Source organism: Lactuca virosa, chromosome 2 (genome assembly GCF_052849685.1).
Source record: "Lactuca virosa cultivar CGN04683 chromosome 2, Lactuca_virosa_CGN04683_v6, whole genome shotgun sequence".
Taxonomy (NCBI): domain Eukaryota; kingdom Viridiplantae; phylum Streptophyta; class Magnoliopsida; order Asterales; family Asteraceae; genus Lactuca; species Lactuca virosa.
In genome coordinates this window covers 236,927,133-236,946,911 of record NC_136427.1, presented here as the reverse complement: position 1 = coordinate 236,946,911, position 19,779 = coordinate 236,927,133, and the positions used below count along the sequence as shown (strand labels likewise).

The 19,779-nt window shown below is 31.4% G+C and overlaps 3 protein-coding genes across 4 annotated transcripts; 2 read left to right on the top strand and 1 right to left on the bottom strand.

Annotated features, from left to right (window-relative positions):
* The first annotated feature begins 9,625 nt into the window (after positions 1-9,625).
* LOC145160530 (uncharacterized) lies at positions 9,626-13,381 on the top strand. 2 transcript variants are annotated; one of them, XM_079079769.1, is made up of 11 exons: positions 9,632-9,754; positions 9,851-9,928; positions 10,000-10,143; positions 10,976-11,134; positions 11,376-11,435; positions 11,515-11,610; positions 11,773-11,865; positions 11,955-12,098; positions 12,710-12,817; positions 12,909-12,960; positions 13,045-13,381. In XM_079079769.1, exons 3-11 carry the CDS (start codon positions 10,057-10,059, stop codon positions 13,077-13,079), a joined length of 834 nt encoding a protein of 277 aa, XP_078935895.1. In that variant the 5' UTR covers positions 9,632-9,754; positions 9,851-9,928; positions 10,000-10,056; the 3' UTR covers positions 13,080-13,381. The 2 variants fall into 2 exon arrangements, with proteins under 2 accessions (XP_078935894.1, XP_078935895.1); XM_079079768.1 differs by lacking the exon at positions 9,851-9,928 and having other exon boundaries at positions 9,626-9,754.
* Positions 13,382-16,261: 2,880 nt separating this feature from the next.
* LOC145160529 (Heavy metal transport/detoxification superfamily protein) lies at positions 16,262-17,728 on the top strand. Its single transcript, XM_079079766.1, has 4 exons — positions 16,262-16,717; positions 17,089-17,142; positions 17,306-17,365; positions 17,450-17,728. The coding sequence occupies exons 1-4, from the start codon at positions 16,376-16,378 to the stop codon at positions 17,570-17,572; spliced, it is 579 nt and encodes a 192-aa protein (XP_078935892.1). The 5' UTR covers positions 16,262-16,375; the 3' UTR covers positions 17,573-17,728.
* Positions 17,729-17,897: 169 nt separating this feature from the next.
* LOC145160528 (peroxidase 63-like) lies at positions 17,898-19,098 on the bottom strand. Its single transcript, XM_079079765.1, has one exon. It carries the CDS (start codon positions 18,999-19,001, stop codon positions 18,018-18,020), a length of 984 nt encoding a protein of 327 aa, XP_078935891.1. The 5' UTR covers positions 19,002-19,098; the 3' UTR covers positions 17,898-18,017.
* Between the last annotated feature and the right edge of the window lie 681 nt (positions 19,099-19,779).

The window sequence follows — 19,779 nt, the reverse complement described above, 5'->3', positions numbered from 1 at the left end:
AAATACGCGAACCAAGCCCGTTGTTACTCGACGAGTAGGGAAACCAGCTCGTCGAGTAGGCCTTGAAACCAATTAAATTCTTATTTAAGCAATACCTGAGAATCGGGGCGTTACATTAATCACATGTGGTTAAACACAAAATCACATCAGAATGCTTGATGATAAATGATAAATCACATATCATTATAATCATAATCACATTACCATACTTGTTGAGCATTAATCAATCACATATGATTACAATCATCATCACATCAATATACTTGTTGACAATTGATAGAGAACATGTGATTAGAAAAATAACTACATCAGTATACTTTTGTTGAGCATTGATCAATCATCAATCACATATGATCAAACACATAATCACATCAACATGCTTATTGATAAATGATCAATCACATATGATTATAATAATAATCACATTAGCATACTTGTTGAGCGTTAATTAATCGCATATGATTACAATAATCATCACATCAATATGCTTGTTGACAATTGATAAATCACGTGTGATTTTAAAAATAATTACATCAGCATACTTGTTGGGCATTGATCAATCATCAATCACATTTGATTATAATCACATGAGATTAAACACATAATCACATAAGTATGCTTGTTGATAAATGATCAATCACATATGATTATAATTATAATCAAATTATTATACATGTTGAGCATTCATCAATCACATATGATTACAATAATAATCACATCAATATACTTATTGAGAAATCATAAATCACGTGTGATTAAAAAAAATTACATCAACATTCTTGTTTAGCATTGATCAATCACATATGATTAGAAAAATAAATACAGAAGAAAAACTTACTTATTTGTACGAAAGGTTGCATCGAAGGACATAACATCTCCGAATTCACTATATTATGCTTTCTTTGTTTCATCAACCCAAAACATTGCATTTAAGACCTTATTCTCATCACATCTATAATAAAAAAATAATTCGGATAATTTGTTTTCCCGATCATTCATCTTGTTCACGATGAGTTGAGCATCTTTGAATCCAATAATAGAGCCCATATCCCTCTTAAATTTTTTGTAAGCTACAACCTTGCCCCTTACATGCTAAAAACCGCCTTTCAAGATTGATTTGAGTTTGTAAGCTTTTGTAGCACCCGTTTTTGCAGTAGAAGCCCAAAAAATGAACTCCTTGTCAGAATATGAAAGAGTCCTTGAAATTTTAAAGTGAAATGTATCTTCAAGCTCGTGGATGTGCATTTATTGAAACTTGTCAAACCTAGACTCACCCGTTCCTTTGACAAGTTTCACAATAATTTTGGCTTTAAAATCTGTCACCCTGTAGACTGTATTACGTTCCGTTGGATACATTTTTGGTTTACATATCTTGTTGCAAACCTCATACTTGTGCTTTATTATATCACCAACTTCCCTTAATGTGTTCATACGAACATCACAACCAGCCTTCTCTGGATATCTTTTATAAAAATTAACTCCTTCAAGAACATCCTTAAACCTCATTGACTTAGTAGATTTAAACTCTTCATGAACATTTGGTTTGATATCATGCATAACCTCTAACATGTAAAAATCCGATACACAACTTGAACTCATCCTACTGCTTGAATTTGCATCATTAGAAGAAGTTGAACATTCACTTGTATGATCAAACATGAAATAATTATAAAAGAAACAATTTTATATACATTAATGAATGCAATATACAATCATATGTGATTAATAATCAATTCCTTATATAATCATATATGATTATAAGACATAATTGAACATAGATAAACTAAACATGTGTCAATATATATACAAATATAAAAAATGGATAATCACATATGATTAATACTATATTAAACAAACTTATTAAAAAACTAATGAATAATCACATAACATAAAATTGAATATACATCAATGTATGCAATATATAATCACATGTGATTAACGCTAAATATAATAACAAAAAAAATGACTAATCACATGTGATTAATAATGAATTCCTTATGTAATCATATGTGATTATAACAAAGAATTAAACATAAATAAACTAAACATATTTCAATATTTATTCAAATATCAAAAAATGCATAATCACTTATGATTAACACGATATTAAACAGAGTTATTAAAAAAACTACTGAATAATCACATAAAATTAAAAAAACAAATCCAACTCTAAATACATAAATAATTAAAATTTACCTGAAACACTGTTGCTTTGGTTTTGATGACTTGAATGTTCAACATCTTCATCAACATCTCTAATACTCTCAGCAAAAGTAACAATTTGATCTTCATCTATAAATAAATTCACATTATAGCTTGTAAAAGACATTGTTAAAAAAAAGAACCTATCATTAACGACATAAACATTTAGTAATACAACATATATTAATCATACATGATTTAAAAGAATATAAATATAAAATGTAAATGTTCATAACATCTAGTATTACAACAGATGTTAATCATACGTGATTTAAAAGAATATAAATATAAAATATAAATGTTTATAAGATATCCTAATCATATGTGATTGAATATCTTTGTGTATATAGAAGATAGTAATAACATATTCTAATTACATGTTAATCATATATGACTTAAAACACTATAAAAAATATAATCACATATGATTTTATCAATGATTTGTATCAATGATTTATATCTATAATAACTAGGCATATAATGTTTATAACAGATTCCAATCACACATGATTCAAATACAACATTTATAAACATATACTAATGCATGTACGATTGACTTTTACACATAAAACACAAAAAAAACACTTGAAAATAAAAAACACCTAAAGAACATTGAAAAATCATGCATTATTAAACTCAAATCATTCAACATATATGATTATTAGAGTCATTATCGGTAAACATATACTAATGCATTTACGATTGAGTTTTACACCTAAAAAAAAAACACTCGAAAATGAAAAACACCTAAAGAACACTGAAAAATCATGCATTATTAAACTCAAATCATTCAACATTACGATTATTAGAGTCATTGTCAGTACATAATAACAAATGCATTTACGATTGAGTTTCAGACCTAAAAAAGCAAAAAAAAAAAAAAAAAAAAACAATCGAAAATCGTAAGAAGCTAAAGAACACTTAAAAATCGTGCGTTTAAAATACAAATCATTCAACAAATGTTTCGATTTGTAAAGCAAATGATTCAAATACAAGTGTTTAATGTCGATTTATAAAAAGTTGAAAATACAAATATTTTTACCTTTTGATGAAGAAAAATTCAATTTTGATTCCTCAAATTTGTCGATATATCATCTGAACTCCGAAAATAGATGCGATTTAAAAATCAATGCAGTATTTTTACTTGATATATACAAATCGATGACGATAATAAGATGGAAAAAATCAAATTTTGGAACGGAATCAATATAAATCGAAAGAAATCAAGGAGAACATAAAGAATGATAATGAATGAGATTAAAAGATCGACACTGAAAACTCGTTTAAGACATGTAAAATGACTTCAATACCCCTTACTTAATTAAAATGGATGATGCACATGTTTTTTGAACAAATAGGCTTAAAAATTGTTCTCAAATGTTCTCAATCTAAAAAATGTTCTCATTTGAATATATATATATATATATATATATATATATATATATATATATATATATATATATATATCATTTCTATATATAAAAGCCCTTTTATTCTCCTTCTGCCAAAATTCAGTTTACGCAGTTTAATGGACGCCACGTCGAGTACCTCTGAAGGACGCCTTGACATCAACGTCGATTCATCAGATCATCATCACCACTTATTCTTCTCATCCGTGTTCACACCAACGCTTCGCTCATAGACACCTGTTTCCGAGCATTGTGTCCCTCTTTTCACTCTCACTCTTTTATTGGGTCACGGGATGAGGCGGCGGACGGTGGAACGGTCCCAACTAAAAATTCCATGAATGGATTGAGCAAGGCAACGTCTTCAATGGATAAGAGGCTGAGACTTAAAAGTCGGCCATTTTTCTACACTCTGCTAAGCGCCTACGCTTGTTCGTATGCACATTTATCCACTATCTCCCTTTGCCCCAACGATGCCCTAAATCAATTTATGATTTTTATTTAGTTTTTGTTTTCAGTTCTTAAACATTGTAATGTTTAAATCGGAACGTTCTCATATTCTCTTTTTTCATGCTTTGGTTGAATCGCATCCGTTGTTTCTGCATGGTCAAAAGTTTCAATTTATGAATCTCTCTCTTGCTCTCCCTCTCTCTCCTTTGAGTTGTTTTAAACCATAAATCGTAGAAATTAATTCCTCCGTTCAGCCAACCAAAGTTCTTCATCTTTGTTCCTCTTGATTACTAACCTTAACCTTCTGCTACGTTTTTTATAGGCCTTTAACTTCAATCGGATACTTAAATGAGTAATTATAACTGCCATGAAGGGCACTCTAGAGGTGGAAACAAATACGCAGGGTCAAGGAGGAGGAATTCGTTGTTTTAACTCTGGATGAAAGTTTGATGGAGAACATGACCAAGTTTTAGCTTTTGTGTTTGAAGGGCCATGGTTTGATGAAGGTTTAACCAGTGAAGTTCCCATCTTTTTTTTGTTTTCGATTTCTTGCTTTTACCAGTGAAGGGTCGTTACTTTTATTCATATCTGTGATCCTTTTACTTTGTTTGTGATTTTTTTTTCCTTAGAAAAATTTGACAAACTTCTATAATATTGATGGGTTTTTTAATACATAAGAAAAATGAGTTATTAGTTTCAGAAAATTTGATGGTCTTATGTTTGTAGTTTTTGCAGTCATGCTATTAAGAATAGAGAAGGGACTGTGAGGGTTGCCAAAACCAACATTTGAGGAACCTAAGGTGTGTATAAATTTGGTAATATTTGTCGCATGCTCTGTGTTTGACATATGTATAAGTGATTCATTCACCATGGGTATGCTATTGGATGTATTAACTATGTGTAATTCAAAAATAAGAACGATGAATAACAAAATTGATTTTCTTTGACTAATGTTTACAAGTATAAAGCAATTGGTTTAATCCATTTAGCAACTTTGACAACCCGCAAAACATGAATGAATTTGTCCCTAAATATATGGTTTGACTTTGACTGGTCAACCTCAACAAAAGAAAACCATGGTTTATATATTTTAATTTTATGAACTTTTTAGATTTTTTATTCTTAATGAAATCTTAGTTGATAAGAATATAAACAATTCCCTGATTTCCCTTCGTCATCAAGTGTTGTTGAATCCTATCTCTAACGGTTGTCCCCTGAGACACACCATAATGAATATGTTATTATTAGAGAAAAAGGTGAAATATTTTTATATAAATTTCGAATGCTCTCTTCATTTTATGGCAAACATCTTCAAACATTTCAAGAAAACCAGCAACCAAATCATGAGCATTCTCAACCCACAGATTATGATTCATACCTGCAGCTTTTGCCACTAATGGATCTGTATGAAAAAGTTTTTATGTAAACTCAATGGGTATAATCATGCACGGATGGAGCTGGAAAGCTATCAACTATGGAGTTTATCTGGAAAATCATTTTTGATACAGCAAACTTGATATAATTATGAATTTGATTTTTAAAACAGTTCTAGGTATTTTTATATTTTGCATATATTTGAAGAGTATATTATCATGGAAATGAAGTTTCAAATTGTTTCACATATTTTGATTGGGTTTTCTTTTCCTTATGTGCATCACTTCGATTTGTGTGTACAAATCGGGTTAATAAATTCACTTATGCAGATGGTATTTGAATTTTACATATATAATGTTCATGATGCACTCCGTCATCCACTAATTAAAGTCTACTAACTCTACTAACTCTACTGATCCAACCCAATTTATTTAATTGTCTTGTTTGTTATCATCAATTGATATTATGGGTTTGTGTATGTTTTTAGGTCACAAAGATGGCAAAGTTTATGAAGGTTATGATAGTTCTGATTCTTATATGTCCTAATAAAAGAATGAAATTATAGTGTTATAATTGGGAAGAATTCACAAAGTACATTGTCTTAATAACAAAACCGATGAAAATACAGTTCTGTAAATAGAAAGAATATAAGGGTAGAGTGTTGTGATACACAAATAATTTGAAGTACATTGCTATTTTGGCATTTAGCCTCGTATTTTTTTGGGCATCAGGAGATTAAAACACGGATGCATTATATTTGAGGTGTGGGGACAAAAATACAATCCCGCTTTTGTGCAAAAGCTCGGCGAAACATATTTATGTTTCAAGTTTTTTGTTTTCTGTCAGTTGATTCATGTTATTTATACATTTCAAAATATATATTTTTTGTGAACTGACATGTACAAAATTGCTTGTAAAGGTATAAACATAAAAATGGAGATGAACATATTAAAACTTTAAGGGTATGAAAGCTAGCAGACAAATTTTAAATGTGGACAAAATTAATATATATTTTTTCTCCAACAATACATTTGTTTTTGTCAATAATTGTAAATGATTGGAAGACTTTCTTTTTATGTAAGACATCATGAATTATATACAATTTACTTAAAAAAATATGTTAATTTGTTGCATGTTTGATCCAATTTTGAAAAAAGACACTGCATACTTTGTATAACAAAATAAAATCTCGAACAAATTGACTTCATTGTACATTGTCATCCATCACTTTTTTTGCATATTCAGCTAAACAGTCAGTTATGTTGCTATTCTCTTCTTTTTGTACGATACTTTAATGCAACCGTTTTGCCATATTTTTACAATATACTTAGGAAACACACGTGGGTCGTGGTAAGCACAATCTATTTTAAAAACCGTAGCCTTGCTACATTTCTAGGTATTTTAGCAATTGATAAAATTTTGTTTTTTGTAGGAAAAATATTTCCTTTTCAGGTGAACTTAATCTTGTTTTCAACAACAGATACAACTTCTATAGGTAATTTTTTTTCATTTTTTTCATTATGCAATTTTCAAATCAAGTCCTCGATGATACCAAAAAGAATAAATTCATTATGTTTTCTTAGATTTTTTTTATAACTTTGTCATTCTTATTTTTCATGCATGACTATACGTTAGATTCTGATGGAACTATGCTAATTGAATTGTTTATAAGCTTCACGAACTTGATATGTATATGTTGATTTGGAATATATGTAACGTTAGTCTAGAACTGAATGTATGATATATGACCGTATTTAGGGCTTATAATTTTGTGCTTCTATCACTTGTTGAAACTTTTGTTTACCAAGCATTTGCTTAAAGTTGCTTTTTTTGTGGTGATTGAAAAATTAGTGGAACATATCAAAATCATGTGCATCAAAAAGTTTAACCCCATGTTTTTCTACTATTTTTTCTACTTTTGAAGATGTATATCCATATGTTTATCTAAATATGAGATCCATGTTATCATATAATATGAATTTATAACGTCCACACATAAAAAAGATATATACCATCTTTTGCCATCATTAGAAGATAAAGCTGACAAATACCAAAATGAAACCATGTAATAGTAGTAGAAATAGAGCATAAGGTTATTTTTTTGTTAATTGAACCATGGTCTAACCACAAAACTTATTTTATTGCATCTTGGGTATGTGGGATACAAGTGTTTGAATGAATGTCATTTCGTACAGGTAAAAGTTCAAGTTTTACTTCTGCTTATATAGAAACTCAGTAAATATAGTGATTTTTTTTTGTAATTTACCATAAATAAAAATAAAAATACCAACTTTTTGTAACTTCCTTTAAATATGAATAAAAAAATTAAATTATCATAGGAAAGGGTATTCTTTCATGTCAAAACCATCTGAGAGGGGGTGAAACACACACATAACTACATACACATTGTGTGTGTTGTATATGTGGCTATGTGTGCTGTTGTGTGTGTGAATGAGTGGGATGTGTGTGTTACTGTTAAAATTTTCAAAGACAAAATTTATTTCTAAAATAGCAATGTACTTACTCATATGTATATTTTTATTGTAAAACTATCAAAGTGGGGGTGAAACAAACACACAACCACATAATCCATGCACATTGTGCATGTTGATGTGTATGTGTATGGGGAAAGGTGTGATGTTGTTTAAAGATGAAGGGTAAACTACGCCATTAGGCAATGGAATTTACAATTTTTACCAAAATTAACAATGTGCTTTTAGAAAGGACCCTTAATAGCAGCACACTTAAAACTTTATAACCATAATAATAACACACTTATACTTTCATCGAGACTTCAACAGTTTAAAGTTGATACCTGATATACATGCTTATTTATGAAAATATCAATTATTTAGGGAATATGGGAAGTCAATGTCTTGACCAAGCAACAAGGGCAATTTTGGAATTACAGGAGATAGCAATAAGTTTTACGCCTTTTACCAATATTAGCAATTTACTTTAGTTTTTACCCATAATAACAATGTTATTTCACTTCCTTACCCATAAAAAGCAATGCATTTTCATTTCCTTGTCAATAGTATCCACATACTCAGTTGTTTACTACTGAAAACAACAAACTTTGAATTCCTTACAGATAACAACAATGTACTTATGTTTGTTCGAGAATCAGACAATAGAAGGAAATACCCAAATTACCTTCGTGGGTCTCCAAGCACGACCCTCACACTTTTCTAGTATATATATATATATATATATATATATATATATATATATATATATATATATATATATATATATATATAGGAAAAGTAAATATACATTACAGCCCCACCTAAGCTTAGATACTAAGAGTGTGTTTGGCACGGAGCTTTTGGAAGCGTTTGTGAGCTTCTAGCTTTTAGCTTTTGACAAAACGCTCTAGTTTAAACAAAAAACTTCGTTTGACAGTACGAACGTTTAACTTTTAGTTTAAACAAAATGCTCAAATTCTAAAAGCTACTTCATGTAGCGTTTAACAAAACGCTACTGAGCTTTTGAAATCAATTTCCATAATTACCCTTAAAAATATATTTATATATTTTTAATCAATTGTCTTTTTATGTAATTTTATATTTTTCAAAAGCTTCCAGCTACTTTTGCCAAACATTCATATAACAAATAAAAGTTACAACTTCCCGCTACCAGCTACCCGTTACACGCTATCAGCTACCTGTTTCCAGCTAACAGCTACTTTTGCCAAACACGCCCTAAACCTCATGAAAATATTTCGTTTTATTATCTAAAGATTATGATTAGTGGATTCACGATTAACACTTGAAGGTGCAAATTCAAGATTGATACGATAATTGTGATAGGGAAGCAAGAATATTAATTATCGTTGACCTTCATGACGGTGGAAAATAGTAATGTTCATTGGGGTGAAGTAATAAACGATAATGTAAGTAAGAAAACATGGATGATAAAACGATAATGTATAAAATAAATATTATCGGGGATGATATATTTACCATGTGAAAACCAAATGAGATATATTTATTAAGTTAAAACAACACATTTTAAAGGTTTAATATCCAACCTTAGGTGGGGCTGTAATATAAATTTTCTATCCCTCTATATATATATATATATATATATATATATATATATATATATATATGAAAAATAGAAAATGAAGTAATTAATATATGCTGGGCTTGTGGGCCGCTACGTATAAAATAAGCGCCGGACCGATCAAATAGAAAGCGAACAAACTCGAAAAGTCGAAAAGAACGCGAATGCCCTATCATTTTTCATTACCTTCCCGCCAAACAACCACAAAACCCTAATTTACTATTTTCAATTTCATTCATTTGATGTAAAAGGTAAAGTAAGGTTATCCGATCTTCTGTATATTCTTCAATACGATTTACAAAATTCTAATTATCGTTTGCTAATCTGTTTCTTGTTTATATTTGGAGTAATCCGTATGTCCGATGACAAAAAAGATGATTAGGTTACTGCTTGGTGTTTTGGATTCCTCTTAACAGTTTTAAAATGTAAATTTCTTGATGTTGCATGTGTGGTCAACTGGAAATAATGTTTAATTCAAGTTTGGACATGATTTCAGGCGGAATTGTATATTTGGTGCAAGCTAGGGCAAACTGTTAATTCTTAGGAGTCATTAATGGAGGACGAGAAGGATGCGTTTTACGTTGTCAGGAAGGGGGACATTGTTGGTGTTTACAAGAGTTTTAGTGATTTTCAACCTCTGGTATCACCAGTCTTCTTCTGATTTAGTAGACTTTATGCCATTTCTATATAGTCCATCTGTTTTTAGTTGATTCCATACTTTTCAATCCATTTGTTAAAAAATCAATAATTCAGATGTCAAATCTAGTACTTTTAGGTTACACAAAATAGAAAAAGCACGGACTTTCCCTTCAAATTTAAAAAACGAACATTGCTCTACCCGGTTGTAGTTTTCTTTGGGCAAATAGCATTGTTATATTTACAGTAGTACTGTATGTTTCCCCCTAGTTATCAACTTTTTCTCAAAAACCTTATATTTCATAATGATCTCGAAGTTGGTAGGATGTTCAATCACAGGGTTAATTTTGCAACTCTATTTTAATGACATGAGGGAGTAATATACACCTTCCATATATAAAATTACATAGAGGTTTATGTTAACATTTTGCTTGGCAGTGCTAACCAACAACTTTGATTAAAAAGTAGCTTCCTTTTGTTTCTACATCCAATGATTAAGAACATGAACCATACTTTTGCTATTTAGTGGACAATAAACTGTCAAACCAATTACTGAACTTAGTTCATTAGTTATTAATATAATGGAAAGTTTTGGTACGCCATTAAAATCTTGTTTTCCTTTTGTTGATTTCTAGTTTCTATAACAAGGTTTCTTCCAATTAAATTGCTAACTAGGGTGATCTGCAATTTAATGACCAAGTATGCCACTTAAGCTAACTAATGTAATTATTGTAACGTAATGCATATAGTTGATATGATACTTGCACCATTTATTACATTTGCAGTTCATAAACTATACATGCCACTTATTGTACTTGTTGCTTACTGTTCTTTAGCTATATGGTCCCAATGTTGCTGTGTTCAAAGGTTATCGATTGCCTAAGGCTGCTGAGGATTACCTGGGATCACATGGGCTTAACAATGCAATATATTCTGTTGGTGCCTCTGATGTGCAAAATGATCTTTTTGGCCAACTTATTCCATGTCCTTTTCAGGTTAGAGTTAGACTACTTGATTTTTTTGAATTCGCTGGATACAATTTTATCATTTCCTCATTTACCTAAAGTGTTTATGTTAAAGATACTTCAACTAAACCGAACCTTAAGGACAAACTTTCAGGGCTAACACCATGGCTTAAAGTATATATTTTTCCAGATTAATCTCTTAGAAGCATAGTTCTTTGAACAGTAATAATTTTCAGATTTAAGACATCTTATGATTTTGATTTTGTTTTAGCAACCATATTCTATTAAAGACAAAGCTGGTACAAGGAATTCATCTGAGAATAAGATAAAGGTAATGCTTTAGTCAAAATTGTAACGTTTTGCATTTTTTTTCATCATTATAACTTATTTTATCATGTATCTTTCTACAGAAAAAAGTCGGATCAACTTCTTTTTCAGAAGCTCCTCAGAGAAAGCTACCTGAAATCGAAAGCTTTATGGAGACTCTACCTGTTTCTGCTTATTGTGTGAGGTTTTATATCACTTAATCTTTACAATAATAATCTTGTTTCAATGAACTCCAAAAAACCAGAAAAAACAAATAATTCAATTAAAAACTGTTTTTTTTTTTTTTTTTTTTTTTTCCATGGTTAGCTGACACTATTTAATAATTTCTACTCCATGGTCAGTGTTCTTGTATTCTTGAGTTTGATGGTGCAGCAAAAGGAAACCCTGGACCAGCGGGCGCTGGAGCCGTGCTGCGTGCAATAGATGGAAGTCTGGTAAAACATCACACACTCATAATAATATAATAATATAATAATATTATATTTTTAAATATTCGGCTTTTTGACTATGAACTTTTTATTAGGTTTATCGTTTGCGAGAAGGTCTAGGTGTTGCAACAAACAATGCTGCTGAGTATCGTGCAGTTATTTTAGGACTGAGATATGCCCTTGAGAGAGGATTTAGGCATATCCGTGTGCAAGGAGACTCCAAACTTGTTTGTATGCAGGTATACTTTTTTCCATTTTTGTGTTTCCAGTAAAAGTTACATCACTGCAAATTGATATGATTATCTATATGATAGATTAGAAATGGATAGAATTGTAATATATGCTATACTAAAAACTTCAAAAATCAAATAGTAAACGAAACATGATGTTACTTTTGTGGCTAATGATTAAAGATGTTGCTTCTAAGCTAAGAATATTGTATATTGTTACACTTAAACCGGCTAAAAATAAATACTTGTTAAATTTGCAAATAATTGCATGCTTTAGGAAGAAACTTTCCTCCACATGACACTTTATGGAGGCCTTTATGTAACTCTTTATTGTGTTCGTATTTGAAATAGAAACCTCAGATTCTACTTTTTTTTTTTTTTTCTAAATATCGACTCTATAATATCTGCTTCCTACCAAGATAATGACTTCACATTTTAAGGAAAATCACATATTCTTAAACATTGAAGTATTTAACATAAAGAGTGAAAGTTACTTTACATAGGACAGTTTATTAATAAGGAGGTGCATAAACATAAACATAAGTTTTTGGTGTTGAAACATTTTTAAGGTTTATAGTGGTGTTTATGTTATTAATGTGGTAAGTGTTGGGAGAAAACAGGTGAATGGTTTGTGGAAAACGAAAACCCAGAACATGACAAGCTTATGCAAAGTAGCAAAGGAGCTGAAAGATAAGTTTGCATCTTTCCAGATCTGTCATGTTGAAAGGGTATGTATGTTATTCCTTCAGATGAGAAGATATTATTGTTAAAATGAATCCTAACAAGTTTATCTTATATTATTATTATATGAAATGAAAGGAGTTCAACACTGAAGCTGATGCTCAAGCGAACCTGGGAGTACATCTCCAGGGTAAGAACGTCATTTTATTTTTTATTTTTATTAAGACAGAGAGAGAAGAGGGTTTATAATTGTTGTATTGGTGTCTGTCTACAGCTGGTGAGGTTCAGGAGGAGGTTGACAGGAGATAGTTGAAAGAAAGCTGTGTTTTTGTTGTGGGATGATACTATATATAATAGGAGCAACTTTTGTGTAGTTTAGCTTCAGAATGGATGAATGTATTTATGAAGCTAAGCTAAAGCTTCATTAGTGTACACTTATAAGTTGTTGAATCTGAGGTGAATGTGTAGGACCTGAATGTTGTACTAATCATGACACTTATATAGTTTTGCTGTTGATTTAACAAGGCTGAATGTCAGAAAAGCACAGCTGTTTGTACAATTACTGAAGAAACACTATTTATTACGTGCCTATTAAATCCCTCTTTATTAAATCTCTCTATAAACGTTCTCCTAAAGTTTTTATTTTATTTATTTTTAAATGCCTACAATAAGTTGTGTTTTTCTGAGGTTTTTGTGTTTAATTCATGGGTTTAATAAGTAAATAAAAGGGAAGTTAAGTGATCTAACCATATATTAATGTTTATTTGAACAAAATAACCTTAAAATTTTGTTTTAAATAAAATAATCATTTGGTCTGGAATGGGTATTTCGAAAAAAAAATATTTTTTCTATTTAGACTGACATTCTAGATTCAAGATTGAAATTTCAAAATTTGAAAATATACAACTTTGTCAAATATTAAATCCAAAATTTGATGAATAATTAAGAATTTTCGAGATTTTTTTATTTAAATCTAAAAAAAATAAACAAACATAGTAAAATGTGAATTATATACGACATTAGTGTATAAAATCAGACATTTTATTGAAAACTAATGATCTTAAACACTTCAAAATAGATATTTCCGACGTAGGTGAAAATATTTAAAAAAAAACCGAAAAAACAACTTCGGAGTTTGAAGATAAAACCCAGAATAGAGCATAACTTTCTTTTAAAAAAAAAAAAATTAAAAATAAGAACTTTGGAATATGAACAGTAGTTCGGAATAGGTATTCGGGAGTAAGTGATTATTTTTTAAAAACTAAAAAAATGATTATTTTATTTTAAAATCTCATTTATATAGGTTAAATTAGTTAATTTTCTAAATAAAATCATTTTTTTTAAATATAAGAGAATTGCACATGTATAAAAAGGGAGATTTTAGTATATATACTATTATTAAACATCAAAATATCATATTTGCCAAACTTAATTTATAAATATCATATTTACCTTTCATAAAATTTAAAATATCGTATATGTTTTTTTTTAACATCAAAATATCATATATGTTATTCTTAAATATCAAAATATCATATATGCCCTTTTAAACATTAAAATATCAATTATAATATCTAAAATATCTTTCACTTTCAACATGATAATATTCAACAACAAAAAAACTAAGCAACCAATGCATACATTCAATGAAGAAGGCATCAGATGAATTGTTTTGTTTGTCAAAAAAGGAACATTCAAACAATTTAGAAGTAGACGTTCCACGATTTTAGATATAGGGATAATATGGTTAAATTTTTATAACTATTATAATAATTCTAAGATATAAAAAATGATTATAAACTATTAAAAACATTATAAAAAAGATTTGGACAAATGTGATATTTTGAAGGTTTATAAAAAGGTAAATATAATATTAAGAAATTAAGTTGGACAAATATGATATTTTGATATTTAAGGACATATATGAAATTCTTCCTATAAAAGATTATGAGAAGGTTTTAACCGGTGCAAAGTTAGTGTAGCTACTTATCAAGTAACTTTTGTTTTTGAAGTAGTACTTATTAGGTAACTTGTTAATAATAGATTTTGATTTTCTTATGTTTGCTTAGAACAACAAATCTAATTATCTTTAAACTATTTTTAATTTCATTTATGTCCTAACGAGACTTGAACTTTTGACATCAAAAAAATGAACTACATCGGATAATGTTGAGATAGAAGCTTTTTGGTACATTTACTCGTTTACAAATGTACTTGGCAAATTACATACAAACATGTGTCATTTAATTCTCACATATAAAAATCTAAAATTTTAATTATATATTGTGAGTGACAATAAAATAGTGAATTTAGTTAATTAGATATGAAGCCTGTATAAATAATATATGTAAATTATAGGAGGTATGTTTAGCAAGACCAAAAACACTAAAATATGTCTAATTAAGTAGCTATAGCTAAGTTTGTTAAAAATATATGAATACGAGTAGCTGTAATTTCAAAGTAAATTGTATAGATAAAAAAAATACTAACTAGTTTTTTTATCGGCTTATCGAACATAATAAAAATCAACCGAAGCCAAACAAAAAATAATAATCTATTTATCATTCTTATTCTTATTTGGGTTAATTCTAGACCTGACAATGGAGCGGGTTTTGACCCTGATCCGCTCCAAACCCGTGCAAAATTAATGGGTTTGGATCATATTTTATGATTCGTTTACCCGTTAACGACCCATACCCGTTAACCATTTTAATCCGATCTGTTTATGACCCGCCCCATCTAAATTTTTTAAATATAAATTAATTATTTATAAGTAATAATACATTTATCAATCTTCACATATAGGAGTCAAGAAGTTAGACTATTAGACGTTCTACTTCAATTTCCCAGTTCAGTTCCTAATCCAAATTATCGATTGCAGTCGACTCCTACTATAATTAACTCTATAATCTTTGAAATCAACTATGAAATCGATATTCCACAATCAAGACTCAAGAGCAAGAAGAAAAGGGATTCAAGAAGAAGAAGTGCAATCGAGTGATCGACATTCCACAATCATAATACATTGGAAAAGTTATTTATATAACTATAATTGATGTTTGTTTTGGAGTGGATGTTGTTTGGTTTTAGTAATCATGTTATGTGTGTTTTAATGAATAATTATAGCCTAAACTTAATATTGTAAATGAGTCGGGTAAAAGGGTTGAAATCCGTTGATCCGGTGGATAAGGGTATGAGTTTAATCATTCAAAACCCTGCGGATTACGGGTCGGGTTTGGATCATCATTTGAAAATTGCTTAACGGGTTTGGATCAAGGCCGATCCGCTCCAAACCCGCTCCATTTCCAGGCCTAGTTAATTCAAATTATATGGTTACTTTAGAAATATAAATAAAGAGAATGATTTTTTATATGTAAAATGTAAAATAAACACATATAAATTCATAATTTACATTGGTCGTGGGTAAAACCTCACCAGTTGTAATGTGCGGAACTTTTGTTGTACCCTGTCTACAAGTTCGTTTGATGATAACTCTTCATGGAAGTGGATACTGGATAGGGTGATATCAGTTCAGGTCCTTTTTCTCTACTCCCCCGACAGCGGTTCTCCATTGATTCAGTTTTGAAGAAGAAAAAGCATCAGAAATGGCGTCTTTTTCTGCATCTCCCTCCATATCTTGTTTCACAGCTATCAAACCCAATAAAAACCCTACTTCCCTGTTGCCCACTTCTATTTCTGCTAGCACTTTCTCATGTTCTTTATCCAATCGACTTCGGGTGGCCCGTGTTTGTTTTAGCATTCCCAATTCTTACCCTAATTCATCGGTATCCAAGACAAATTTGTCAAATTTGAAGAAGATAAGATCTGTTGCTGAAGATACAGTAATTCCCGAACAACAAGAAGACACCATCAGCAACCAAGGAGAAGTCGAGGCGACCGTTTCTGTTCCAGTTTCTCCTTCCGATATCCTCACCATGTTCTTTCAGGTACTTTCCTATTTCCATGCTTTTGTTCCTAAAATTTACAATAAGAAGCATCAAATTCTGCAATGCGTAAGATATGCCACATGTTTACTGACCGAGTCTTGAATGCCCTCCAACTGTTTGATTTTGGTTCAAAGTGGAAAATATGGCAAACATGCTTAGCTTCTTCTTCGATTAAAAGTATCTTTTTATAGATACTGAAATTCAATTGCAATTGAACACAATGGATAGAGTCATAGAGACGAGTTGAGTATCTGTAATAACTTCATCTTGGATTCATAACAGCATTTAGTTAAATTTTCTTGCATATCTTATCATAATCATCTAATTTGCTTTGAAAAAGCTAACAATCTTTGATCGTTTTGTACATGGAGGCCGAGGGAACAATGAGTGAAGCAGCTATTCCTTCAGTGACAAGTGCTCTACAGGTAAACATTATCTTCAACTTACACCCAGTATTTTATAGTTACAGCCAAACAAATATATATATATCCCTTCCATCAATTGATTTTGTGTATATCTTTGAGGCATCTGTCTCCAACCTCTGATGTTTATATGCAAAATGTTCATCCCCCCTTTTTTTTTGTTCAGGAGACGGAGGGCATTTCAAACTTAAAAGTCCAAGTTCTTGAGGGTATTGCAAGCGTTGAGGTGAGCTGATTTTTTGTATATATTGATTTGATTTTGAAATTGACAATAACATCTTAACACTTACCCGATTCCTGTTTGTTATAGTTAAAGAAGAAAACAACAGTGCAAGCTACTGGAGTGGCTTCTAATCTGGTTGAGATCATACAAAGTTCTGGATTCAAGTTACAGGCACTCAATTTGAGCTTCGAGGATGACTATGCCAATTAAAATTTCTATTTCATTTGTTTATTTGGAATCTTTTCCTCAAAGTTGTTGAAATTTCTCGCTGATACTATTTTTATTTTTCTTTTATTTGCATTGAATTGTGTTCCGGAGTAATATATAGTTATATGGAAATATTTAGAGATACCATTTGACCCACAATAGGGTGTTCAGTGTTCTGCTATCAGTTCTGCATTAAAGTTTGTACCTTGTTCATAGATTCTTGAACCTTATTTAAGATTGGTGTCAGCTTCGAGTTACATTCAAGTCGTTGACTTTTTTTACAATTAGAGTTAACACTCCATCAACACAGTCATGAAAGAAATCATAATGAAGGAAGAAAGGGCATCTTGATGAATTATGAAAGAAAATTGTTTTAACAGTATACAAATCTCCAAAAATAGAAAACAAAACTCTTAATAGAATTAATTTATGGGCTCAGAAATCTGATTCAGTTGAAGGAGTCACACCTACGTCGGATCTGTCCTCTCCGGCCAGTCTTCACACCGTACAAACTCAGCTTCTCAATTGCTCGACCAAATGCCTCAAAGAACTTCTTCTGGTCTCTTGCGTACAACTCTACAAACGGCCTTGTTCGAGCATCCATTGTGAGTGCCCTATCCGATCTCAAAACCCCCAATCCCTTGGGCAAGTTTTTATAGTACGAGTTATCGAAGTCTCGTGGGGTCATTATGTCGTTAAACACCGATAACGATGGGTTTTTCTTGTAATCGGCACAGGCGTTTCTTAGCCCGGCGGCGTACCTTGGATTGTAAGACGGATCGGACTGTGCTGTTCTGCTGTAATTGTAAATGTCTGAGCTGAATTCACTGCAATGAGAGAATCCGATGGTGTGGGCGCCGGTTAATGCCACCATTTCCTGGACTGAAAACCCTCTGGATGTGAAGATCTTGATGATTCGATTCATGGACATGGTTGGTTTCGGGAGGATTAGTTCGGCGCGTGAGGCTCTAGACACCACTCCGTCTCTCCGGCCGAGTTTCACGTTGTAGAATGGCCCACCCATCATCGTCACGAGGTTGCGCGTGGCGACAGCGAGGATGTCAGCACATGAGACAACTCCAGGGCAGGAGAGCTCGAGGGCGGTTTTAGCACGGACGACGACGTCGAAGCCGTCTCCCGGAAGGGAAAGGTTGATGTCGGCGTCACGCTCGGCCTTATTGAAAGGCGTGGAGGAGATAAGAACAGAGGCGTCACAGCCCTCGACGAGGCAGTCATGGAAGAAGAGGCGTAGAGCTGCGCCGGCGGTGGTGGGTGAGGCGATCTGCTTGTTGGTGGTGGTGTCCTGCATTATCTGTTCAAATCTGGGACATGATTTCTGGTAGAAAGTGGTGGTAAGCTGCTGAGAATGTGAAGATGCGATGAAGAGTGAGATGCAGAGGATCAAACTCAACGGGTTTACTCTTATCGCCATGGCCGAGCTTCTGTGAGCAAGCTTCCGAAGTAGCAGACGAGCTAAGAAATGGCATCTCCGTTAACGAGAAGGGGTTTTATGCTACTGTTTTTTTCCCTTTCTGTCGTGTCAATTTATAATTATTATCTTTCAAACTTTTTTATATGAGTTATTGTCTGATGTTTTTATATACGTAAAAAATAATAAAGTGTTTTTTTATTAAATCATATATGTATTTATATTGGTTAAAATAATGAATTAATTAATATAAAAACCACTAGTGAAATAATTTGAAGAGCAGATTCATGAATTTATTTATTAATCGGGGAACGGGGGAGCGTGAAGAGTAATTTCGACGATTTCTTCTCTCAGACTGCATGCGATGCCACTAATCACGGTGGACAACACGCGGTTTAAGGTGGCGGAGGGATAGTTTTGTAATTTAAGACAAAACTTTCCATGTGATCTCCAATTCTCCTTCATGTGAAGGGAGACAGCTGTTGGGGATGTGTTCCAATGGAAAACGCTGTACACGTGGATCCGGAGAGAAGCATGATCCGACGGTGGTAAGTCAACCTTTCAAAATAAATATAAAAGTCTTACGTTTACAGAAAAATTACAAATTTACGATTATCTAGGGACGAACAAAAACCAAACCGAAAACCAAAATACCGAAAAAACTGACATAATCGAAACCGAAAAACCGAAACCAAAGCAATAACCGACGGTTTAGGTTTGAATTTTACAAAAAAACCGAAAAATAACGGTTTGGTTCGGTTTTGACGTATAAAACCGTCCA

Excerpts from the sequence above, each read along its gene's own strand:
- LOC145160529 (XM_079079766.1), top strand. The coding sequence starts at position 16,376 with ATGGCGTCTTTTTCTGCATCTCCCTCCATATCTTGTTTCACAGCTATC. Across the intron at positions 16,718-17,088 it reads TCCTCACCATGTTCTTTCAG|GCCGAGGGAACAATGAGTGA; the intron begins GTACTTTCCTAT and ends TTGTACATGGAG. Across the intron at positions 17,143-17,305 it reads CAGTGACAAGTGCTCTACAG|GAGACGGAGGGCATTTCAAA; the intron begins GTAAACATTATC and ends TTTTTTGTTCAG.
- LOC145160530 (XM_079079768.1), top strand. The coding sequence starts at position 10,057 with ATGGAGGACGAGAAGGATGCGTTTTACGTTGTCAGGAAGGGGGACATT. Across the intron at positions 10,144-10,975 it reads TTAGTGATTTTCAACCTCTG|CTATATGGTCCCAATGTTGC; the intron begins GTATCACCAGTC and ends ACTGTTCTTTAG. Across the intron at positions 12,961-13,044 it reads CCTGGGAGTACATCTCCAGG|CTGGTGAGGTTCAGGAGGAG; the intron begins GTAAGAACGTCA and ends GTCTGTCTACAG.
- LOC145160528 (XM_079079765.1), bottom strand. The coding sequence starts at position 19,001 with ATGGCGATAAGAGTAAACCCGTTGAGTTTGATCCTCTGCATCTCACTC.